This window comes from Pterocles gutturalis, unplaced genomic scaffold (assembly GCF_000699245.1).
Source record: "Pterocles gutturalis isolate BGI_N339 unplaced genomic scaffold, ASM69924v1 scaffold28484, whole genome shotgun sequence".
NCBI lineage: Eukaryota > Metazoa > Chordata > Aves > Pterocliformes > Pteroclidae > Pterocles > Pterocles gutturalis.
The window spans coordinates 7,762-18,848 of NW_010129089.1; the positions used below are offsets into that span (position 1 = coordinate 7,762).

Consider the following 11,087-nt stretch of genomic DNA (forward strand, 5'->3'; position numbering starts at 1 on the left):
CTCATGGCAGCAGTAAATAAAACTATAATGGCAAAAATTTTGAACTTATAGACCGTCACATCTATGCTTTTTTCCTACCTATAAATACCACCTAAAGTTTTTTTGTTTTTTTTTTTTTGTTTGTTTTTTGTTTTTTTTTTTTTTTTTTTCCCTTGGAAACAGTCAGAAGAAGCTGTCTTCTCCTTATAAAGTCAACATAGATGTACCTGTTCTGTCTCAAATCAATGGTATATTAGCCTAGAGACTGGACTGGCATTTCTTCAGTTATTGTAGGGGAAACCTCTCTTTTTTCCTTCTAACACCTATTATGGGACACTTGTCATTTAAAAGTCAACTTTGTTTTTGCCACCTCACCTGTGCTGACTGCCTAATGCCTCAGAAACTATGTGAAATTATCCTGGATGCAGCAGTTTATGGTGATTTCCTCAAAACATGAGTCAAGAGGTTGGACAGACAGCACCCACTGCTCTCTGCAAGGTGGCACAGAGCAGCAGTGACTCTGTATGATCTGTCACCATACCATCCTCTTATTCAGTCTGTTTGAAGGTGATGCTTTAAGGGCAGGAGTGGGTACAGCTGAAATTCTTCCTCAGCTTGTTTGTGGTAGGTTTGAGGATTAGTATGTTATGCTCTGCAGGAACTCAAGAACTTATTACACTCTTTACACAGGCATGAGCAATCATGAAACAGCGATGTGGAGATTATTCCAAAATGCTCATTTCTTATGTGCATGTTGTGTGTTACTGAGTGCAGAGCTGTTTGACCTTGCCAGAAATGTCAAAGAGAAATTTTCTTTCCTCATAGAGAATCAAATGCAAGCAGAAGCGGTTTTGTTGGTTACAATAGACAGATTAGCTCAGAGAACAGGTTATCAGTCAATTTGTTTTAGCATTGACTTTACTCATAACCTTGAAGTTAAAGCATATCAGGTGGCTGCCTTCAGTGACCCTGCAAATGATGATGAACAGGCATGCATTCCCTGAAGAAAGGGCTTCAGCATTTGAAATATCACTCGTCCTTTGGCCTTTGTTGGGAATGCAGTCCCCACAGCAGAGCCACTGGAAGGGACACGCAAGCACTCGTCCGTAGTTTCAGAGCCTGGTGGGTTCAAGCCACTCCGGTGAGCTCTGGGAAGGATGTCTGGGCACTGCTGGATGCCACACCGCGGTGGGTGATCCCGACAGCCACCGAGCAGCCATGCAGCTGGGGTCACTTCTCTCCCCTCTTGTGGAAAGATTTAATGTCTGACCATTAGCAGTTCATATTTTTTTTCACTCTTGTCAGAGGTATGTGGCTGGATGCTTTCTCCAGGCAGAAGTGCTGGTGGGATTGTCCACAGGCAGCGGACAGGGCGAGTGTCTGGCTGGTTCTGATTCCTTCTGTTAAAGGCTATTGCTGGGGCTAACAGTTCACAGGGAGTCATGCTGGTGAGCAGGGCCAATTGGGAAAGGGCATTTAACACAAAAAAAGATCTAATTGGTGCCTAATAAACAAAGACATCTTGCCTTATATCAACAATACACTGTGCACGTGGCTACAGCTTCCTCCAACCCCGTGACCTCAGCGATATGAAGCTTTGTCCAACAGTGTCTAAAATAGACACCCACATAGGCTGGTTGTCTTAAAAATGACATTGTTCTAGGCTGAGGCTCATCAGCGTGATGAGAGACACTGAAAAATAAAATGGAAAATACAATTCCTTATATTGCATAAATCTCAGGACTCGATTAATGAGCTTTCTGCTGTCAGGTTGCACCCCTGCCTTCCTTCTGCCTGTCCTTTGATAAGGTTATAACTACGGACAGAAATGACAGAGGGCAGCTGACAAACATGCTTTCTGAAGAGGGGACAAAATTTCAACTACTACTACTATTACTACTACTACTACTGCTACTATTACTTCTGCTTCTTTACATTTTTGGTTTCTGATTGGGATTCTACCCCACCAAGGTTAAAATCTGTTTGAATTTTGGATGTAACTGAGCAGAATGCTTTCAAAGGACACATTAATATTATCAGTAGATCAGTGGAAACTGAATCCAAATGTGTCATTTGACATTTGACTCAATTCTCTTTGTGCAAGATAAATATAAATATACAGTGATTTTAACTCAAAAGTTGGAAATACTGCACATTTTGTTCATAATGTCAGGTGCTTGACATGTCATATGTTATGTTCCTGATTTCAATTAATATCAGACAACAATGACACCCCAGAAAAAAGCCCTGAGGATTGTGCTGTAAGTGATGTTTTATACAGGCGTGACAGATGTGATTGAATAAAGCACATGCTTAGAATTAACCTATATTAGTACTTGCATGCTTTTCTTTCATTAAAAGATAGTATATGGTGATCTTTAAGACAGAAGAAGGGACGTTATTTCAGGAACATGTTTAACATTCCATATTCTTCTTGTGATTTGGTTGCCACTTGTCTTTCGGTGCACGTGAACTTTTCTACTTGCTTTTACCGGAGTACCTTCATGCCAGCCAGTACCAGATATCTGGTGTATTAAGTCTGCATACCTTAGCAGAGATGATTTAACTCTTCAGGGCAAGCAGTTAACTCCATATTCACTGATTCCTGTGCATTGTCATAGGAAGATTTGAATTTTTGTGAAAACGCTTGTTATTTAGTTAGTTCTGGGTGGCTTTATTCAGATGCTGGATTTCTCACAAACTATTTTCAATCACTTGTTTCAGCCCCAAGTGACCAGCAATTCATGCAATACATGGTGCGATAGCCATCTCCATCTCATGGGACGGCACCTGCTCTGTCATTGGTGAGCTGAAACTTTTCATGAAGGCTCAAATGAGTCCCTTGTGGCTTGGACATTTGTGACAAAAAAATATTACAGTGAGTGTTGCTATAGTGACGTTTGTTTGTGTATTATCCCTAACAGATTGCATCCCTCCCGAAAGTGGCAGTGATCATTCTGGTGAATTCATTTGCACATCAGCACTCTCCAGGCCATCTCCTTGCATGAGAATTGTCATGAGCAAGGTATTTTTGTGTTCAGGAATGAGGAGAGCAAACAGCACACAGGTGATGCTTAAGCAGATGTTGGAGAAATGGTGGTATTTTCCTAGCTCCCCACCTTCTGCACTCCAGCTGAAAGAGAGAGGTTTTCATATCTCCCCTTGGAAGTGAGGGTCAGATGGTGGAACCTGTCATTCTGGTGAATGTTTGTCCCTTGTCTTCTGTTCACCACCTTCAACATGGCTATATACCAATGTGAATGTACTGGTAAGTTTGGCAGAGCAAATAAATAATTTTTTCTTAATTTTTCCTTAAGAGGACAGATATAACTGGTGGTTTTTCTTAATCTTTGGTGGTTTTTACGATAGATGCTGAAATACAGTGTTTAGGTAGCTGTAGTAACCAGCATAGACCTCCAGTGGGAACACTAGCAAATATCAAAGGGTGAAGATGATAGCCAGAATATAAGAATCAGAAAAGATGAAATCTCAGCACATGGAAACTGGGAGCACAAACATCACAAGTCTTCTTCACATGTGCTGAATGCTGTATTAGAGAGGCTAAAAGTGGCTGTCTCCCCTCTCCTCCCCAGTCCCTCGGTATGTTTAAAAACTCTGAACTTCTCTCCGTTTCACTGTACTTTGATGTTTTTCTCCCCAGGCAGGTTTGCAGAAAAGCTATTTTTAGCTTTTGGGAGAGGAATCTTGACTACAACAACCAATTTCTAGTTGGGGGTCCCAGAGAGAGAAAGCTGTTCCTGGCAGCTGCAGCTGAGGCTGGAGCACGTGGCACAGCCTTCTGTGACAGGCAGGGTGGGCTTGGACGTTCGGGGTGACCTGCTGCTTGTTTCAGATGGTTTCTTGTACCACTTTTTTTTTTTTTTTTTTTTTTTTTGGTGTCCAACAAAGCAAAAATGTTGCCTGCCTCACTTGTTGCTGATTCAAGAAGAGTAGATGCTGTGTTTGGCTCCATGGTGCCAGGAAGCAATGGTCAGCACACCCTGCAGGACCTTTTATCCTAGGATTCACATTTTATTGCAAGCACCAAAACACTGCTTAGCTCATATCAGTCTCTGATTGTGGGGCATAAGGTTACTGAGAAACTGAAAGTGAAACCGAAGAAAATCAACTTTGGCATGGAAACAATCCGATTTGACTGTAGGAGAGTCTTCTTACGCTAGGAGTTTGCTTCCTGGTATTTACCATAATAACCAAACAAAATATTCTCTCAGGGTGTACTAAGTATTGTAAAACACTTTTTCACCTCTGCACACAGCTGTGAGGCCTTTCTCTGATTTGCCATTGAATCTGGAAGTTGCTGGGTGAAGACTTCGGCACTTCAGTCGACTCTAGTGTTTCGGTGAAACTTCCTCTGTACTGAGTAAGTAACCTGGCCCTCATGGTAGCTGTTGTGCTTCAAAGTGGCTGGAGCACAGACTGAACCAATGCAGTTAAGGATGTGATCCCTTTGCTGCTGGGGGCACAGTATCTATGGCAGCGAAACAGTTTTGATCCCATCCAGAGGATGCTGATGCTGGTGATAAACTCTTTTATTTTATTTTTTTCCCCCCTCAGAAATATTGAGGTTGTCCGTGTGTTTCTTTTGTACCTGCAGCCAGGTAAGATATTCCCATTTAACCAGAATGTCTGTTCATGGTTCTGGCAGTGTGTGTAAGTGTATATAAGAAAATGAGTTATCCCTGACTGGGTTGCCTGGCTCCCACCACCATGAATGCTGTTAGACCGAATGCAGTTGGGTGAATTTCACGTACTAGTATGAGATGTCAGGCATTGGAGACAGTTTCAGGGACACTTGCTTTCTGAGTAATCCTGTCTTTGATTTCCCAATAGCTTCTAGGAGCATAGTTGCTTTAGTTGCCTACTGTTGCTTTAGCTGCACATTGTGTGGATTTTTGCACAACTTGCTGTGGGTGAGGTTAGCAGCTGGATTCGGTGTCTCACAGACTCTTAATGAGCAATGTAACGAACCACATTCACTGCGACAGCCCAGGGTTTGACATAGGATTTCTTGGAGAAAATACCAGGGAATATAATTTTCTACTGAGCCTGTGTCTGTCCAGTTGCTCACAGGTAAAAATGCACAAGTAGTTCAAACTTTGAGGCTGGATTTAAAAAAGGTCTGAATTGCATTTTACAGAAGGTTTCTAAAATGGACTGTAGAGTGCAAAAGCATTATTGAGAGCAAAGGGGTGCATTAAGACAGTCCAGGCCTCATTGGAAGATTGATGCCAGTTCATTGCAGGTTCCAGATCTATGCAACTTATATCACTCTGTAGCTGAAGGAAGGAAACAGGTGGCTCCTAATCCCTGCAATGGGGCTTTGAGGACATACATAGGGCACTTATTTCTGTCCACTAGTGATATATTAGGCTAAAATGCCTCTGAATGGTGGCGAGGAGTTGTTGCAAGACAAAGGGAGAACATTAAGCAACCTGTAGGAAACAGTAAATAATGTGGAGTATGTGAAAAGGTGTCTGCCTCAGCAGCTGCGTCTTCCTGGGGAAGTTCGTAAATGTTTTGGGCTAAGCCCTCTAAATTTGCTCAGGATGACCAGCTTAAAGGTGGGGATTCAAAGGAGAAGTGTCAATCTTAGTGTGAGCACCTGTGTTAACTCATGTCTGTGAAGCTGTTTGTTGGGTTAGTTTGACCGTGGCAACCTGAAAACTGGGTTAATTGCTTGAGCTGCTTGTGTAAAAGCTAAGCCCAGAGATCTCAGAAAGAAAGGATGGGGAGGGTCAGATGCTCTGTGGTAGAAGAGGCAGAAGTTTCACCTTGGTCAGAAAAGGAAAAGGAGGCTGATGCTGATGGTTTGCAGCCCTTCCTTCTTGTCATCAGCAAGCTTCCCTGTGAGGATGTACAGACCCTGCTTTTGAGAATAAACAGCTAGGTAATAAATTATATGCAGACAAACTGTTACTCAGGACAGGGTAACTTTCCCAAGCCTTAAGATAAATGTGCCAGGAGAGGCACGTGCTGCATGTAAAGATGAATGAATGCTGTGAACACTTTCCATTTGAAAGTGTGGAAGTTGAAACATCCACTTCAAAGTGTCCTGGAGAGCTGTGGCCAAGTGAGCGTTCTTTTATACTTAGTTTTGCTTCTGCTGGGAGAGAAACATGTTCTGTTTTATTGTTAGTAACAGAACAAGGTCTTCACATCATTTTATGAAGCAAAATTAGGACGGTATATTGATTTCCAAAGCTATTTACCATGGTAAGATGCATTGGGTTTAGAACTTGGTTCAGCGGGGGGGCAGGGGGACTCAGGCTCCACATGATGTGACTCCTTGCAGCGTCATGCTCCACTGATGAAGCTGGCAGCTCTGCAGCACTGCGAATGCCACCGACCCATTCCAGCTGCAGGGGAGCTTGGGGCACCCCCCAGTACCTCAGCATTCAGGGGGTACTGGGGTGTCAGTGGTGTCTCCTGTGTAGCTGTAAACAGCAGTTCTTCACAGGCATTAGTGCTTGTGAGACCAGTTAGCACAGCAAGTTGCTTTTTTTTTCCCCATGTAGTTTACAAAATGTGTGAAACGAGCAGCTGGAGCCAATGTAGTTGCCTGCAAACAGTAACTTAAGACTGTTATCTAACCCAGGGGTGGAATGGGAGGTTCCTTGAGATCTCTCCCAGGTTAATACCTCCCATGCTCCTATGAAAACAGTCTTTGTCACCCAGGTTCAGCGCAAGCTTTTAAGTGTTTGTGGTAAGTGATGATTTAATTAACTAAAAACATTCTCCAGGTGTGGTGGTTTTTTTTTTTTTTTTTTCCAGGATGCTACTAGACAGCACACTATACCATGGAAATGTTAATGGAACTGTCATCGCAGCACTGAAGCCAAGCTCCACAGCACAAAACTCTGTGATTCCCCTGGACCCCCAGCTGAAGCACCTGGGCTGCACGGGCTGGGTACCAGCAGGATGGCTCTAGAGCAGGTCCCCAGCCCGGGGGGACTCAGCCATCAGGGGAGGTGATGGCCAGGAGCTGTCACCCCCAGGAGCCCCCAGCATCTTTCCAGGCAGGTTAATGAAAAACCAGGCAGGTTTCCACTTCTATCTGTCTGGGCTCTGACAGAATTTCATTGCAATAGCACATTTTCAGTAAATCTTCAATTGAAATTTAAAGTCAAGTGAATGGAAATTTCCCACCTATAGGACCAACGAGACCTCTCAGTGCGTAATTGCTGACTGGCTCTAATTACTATTATGTCAGGCATTGAGAACTAGCCAAGCATGCCAGGGTTCACTGAAAATCAACACCAGAGCCAGCTGCTCTGTGGCTTATCTAGGCCTGCTGCCCTTCTTTCAGATAGATGTTGTTTAACATCATGTTTGATTATATATGGACTAGAGAGGACTTTGCCCTCTAATGAGCATCCCTTGTTCTGCTGCTTTCAAAATCAAGAGCTGAAATATTTATTGATTACTTCAGTTTTTTTTCTGTATCATTCTGGCATTCTTGTCATGTCCATTTAATGACGCCTCTATGACCACTAAAATTTCAAATCCATTTTCATTGCTTTATTTTTTTGTCCTTGAAGATCTGCCTTTTCCTTTTCTTTAACTCTCCTCATTCACTTGCCACAATTTGGATTGTTTAATTAAAAAGACCTCCTGCCACAAGAAGTTTACAGCTCAAGAAGCATCAAAGGAGGGCAAAGGAGATTCTGCAGGGAATTAAGGATATCTAACCTCAAGGGAAGGAGAAAATTGGGAAGGGTGTTTGTGTTGCAGGTATTGAGGAAGCATCTGGGTCTGCAGTGCTTCTCTCATTAGTGGGCAGGTGGCAAACCCTGGCTGTCTGGGTCTGCAAGTGGGGTTCTCACATGAGCTCATCGGTGCTGGAGTGGCACGTGGACCAGTATATTCTGGGCTATGATTATACACCAGACAAATACATAACAGCAGGAAAGCCTACAGCTGCAATGATAGGAAATATTTATACAGAGCAGTACCATCTGGTGTGTGCTCCTAGCAGTGACTATAGTTAGCTGCTATGTTGTGTATCCCACCTAATCCTGTGCTCCAAAGAACGAGGCATCCAGTATCATCCAGATAACCCCACTTTTAATGCCAGCCATTCTCTACCCAGTGATGTCTATGCATCTCCAGGAATAGATGCAAAACAGGGTATGCAAAAGGGTTATTATATGAAGGGGTTGCCCTGTCTGCTGTCTTGGTCATCTGCAGACACATGGACACACAAATTCCTCTTTTAAAAGTGCAGTTTTGGTGATGGTCATATATAAAGGCTCCTTCTCCTGCTGGCCTAAAACAGAAGAAAAAAAGTTCTGCAGTCTTTGACAAATTCATTTATTGTACATCAATGGATGGTTTTGTAATAAAAATACTCATAAGTCCTATTGTCAATATCACAAAATGAACAAGAACTCCAACATCCACCATTCCCAGTAGTACTAATAAGTTAGTGTGCAATACTACCCTTACTCCCAGTATGTGTGGCAGCTGCATATTGCTGTGACCAACATATTTTAACTTGAAAAACTGACATTTTACAGTCTCTCTATCTCTATTTTGGATGCTGATAGTTTTGTGCCATGAAAAGACAGTGACTTGTGCCATTGTTCCATAGTTTTTCCATTACTTTTCTTGAGATCATTTATATTTTAGGTGAGCTACATAAATTCCTAAGTCTGTACATGCAGCTGTAGTCACTGTATGTGCTTTTGCTCTGAAACGAGGATGCAGTCACAGTTCAGTTCTTCTGTACATTTAACTGTCAGTACTGGCAACAGGAAGAGAGGTGTGTGGGTGTGTTACAATTAACTCTAGTCCACGTTAAAGGTCTCTTCAGTAATAATGCAACATTATTTGTTTTAGTCTGCTTAAAATAGAGCAAAATATTATTGACACCTTTTTCTTTAAAAAAATGCAAAACCAGACCTAGCATTCACAAGGAAGCATTCCCCAGTATATTAAGGATACAGTACTCAAGTGAGGATAAAATGCTGCTTAGAAATATAGCAGTTGGCATGGAATATATACTTATATGCTTTTCCAGTTAACCTGTAAGGAGACACACATTTATGCACACACTGAATTTTGTGAAAAGCTGAGGAGTGAGCAGAGTCAACTTTTGTGTGCTTTATGGCTTTCTGAGTTCTCAGGTGTGAACTCAACACTTTTCTAAGCTGGAAGATGAATCCTCCAATTACATGAGCCTGGATTTGTGTAAGCATCTTAAAACCAACAGTTGCACCTTTCCACTCATTCCCTCTGCTATGGAGTTAATGTGAGTTCTCTCTTTTTCCCTGGTGTGTAAAGAGAGCATATGTAGTGAGTACTCTGCAGCATAGACAAAATCACAATCTGGAGAATACTGAGTACTGTTAATTAAGCATCCATATAACACAGAACTTAACCTTTTTTTTTTTTTTTTTCTGTCTTGCACAGCTGCATAGCATGATGCACTTGAGGTTGTCAGCAATGTATTTTCCTTTGCATAGCTTAATTATGTATGTTGATGAATGCTAGCATATGCATAGACAAGCTAAGGTGCAGCAACAGAACAAGTTACCCAAATTTGTGGTTTACAATGGTAAAACAGAACTTTGAGGCACATATTAAAAATTCTCAAGAGGAAAACATCTTGCAATTTATTATAATATAAGTAGTAAACATCTGAATGTGTTTTTACACAGGTAACAGTTAAGGCTTGCTACAGGTATATTTGAAACACTGCTGAATAAAAATGAACCTTTTACAAAACCACCAATCCAATATGTTTTCTTCAAAACAATATTAAGCGTGTGGCTATGAAAACAGAGTGACACATCATAAAAAAATTTCAAAAATCATTTAACACAGGGTAACATTTTTATAACTTGAAGAAAAAATTATTTACATAAATACATATATTTTTATATATAGCAAATTAAAATTTCTTGCACTGAACATTTATCAAATAGACATGTACTGAACAATACTGGATAGGGTGCTTTACCACACGTTGTGGTCTCCTTAAATTCCAGTGAGAATGGAAGACATGTTTCTATAGAGGATACAACTTGTTCAGTGATGCAAGCTCACACAAGAATTAAAAAAGTAAAGAAAACAAAAAAACCCCACAGCAGAAATGCCTGACATTTCCAGCACAGGCATCTTTAACAACAAAATATGAAGGCTCAACTGTTCTTCAAGCACACAGAGTCTGTACCAGGGACCTCTTATTCTATGCAACATTCATCACCTGCCAAGGGCGACGAATTTGGGCAACAAATCCAATGCTCAGCTTTGTCTGCTGGCTTGTCAAAGCTATCATCTTTCTGACAGATAGGTTGGTAGGGAACAGCCACCTTTCATATCCGCTACAGAAACCATACCCCTTCTCTTGGAGCTGGGCAGCCACTCCCAAGCTTGACAGAAAGCAAGGCACGGGCTGGTTTTCTGGCCATTACCTTTCCAGGGTTCTAGGAACTGTGGTTATTAGCAATGCTATTTTTGAGGACTATGTACACAGTTATTTTCATTTTGAAAACAGGAAGCATCCACACCACACATTTCATTTCACCTGGCCAGAAATGCTAAGCTCAGGTTCCTAATCCATAAATAACGATCCTTAGTGAAAAGAATGGCATAGACTCCATTGGGTTCTAGTGACCTTAGCAGAAACCGTCTCCAAAATACTGCAGTTACTAGCTAGGAATAACAGTCCCATTTAGGTGTCCTTTGGAGCACACAATACAAATATTTATGGTATAAAAAGCACTCAGTTGTCTCCACAGGTTAGTGATGTCTGGAACTTGGGGGATTATAAATCCAGTCCATTACAATAAGAGTCATACTCACAATCATGAAAATTATGCCAACTATGAGAAAAATAAGAGCCTGCAATTGGAAAATGAAATTTTGTTAATAAAGCAAGTGACTGAGCAGACTGTAGGTCACAGACTGTCCCACTGGAACTGCATTTATGTAACACCCAGGGCCTGAGTTTGGGTCATTCTCTGTGACTAAAGCCCAAGTAACGTCATACAGGGCTATGCGAATCAAAGTTAGTCCTGTGTGAATTTCAGTCCAAGAGAGCCAGGCTTTACAAGACTACATGTGAACCGCCCCCCACCCCCCCC

At 41.8% G+C, this 11,087-nt stretch overlaps 1 protein-coding gene across 1 annotated transcript in view; it reads right to left on the reverse strand.

The window, feature by feature from the left end:
- Positions 1–10,743: 10,743 nt before the first annotated feature.
- Positions 10,744–11,087, reverse strand: part of SLC38A4 (solute carrier family 38, member 4) — a 15,811-nt gene continuing 15,467 nt past the window's right edge. The window contains exon 15 of the mRNA XM_010079848.1: positions 10,744–10,845. Within this exon, the coding sequence (XP_010078150.1) occupies positions 10,744–10,845 (102 nt within the window). The remainder of the gene's footprint in view (positions 10,846–11,087) is intronic.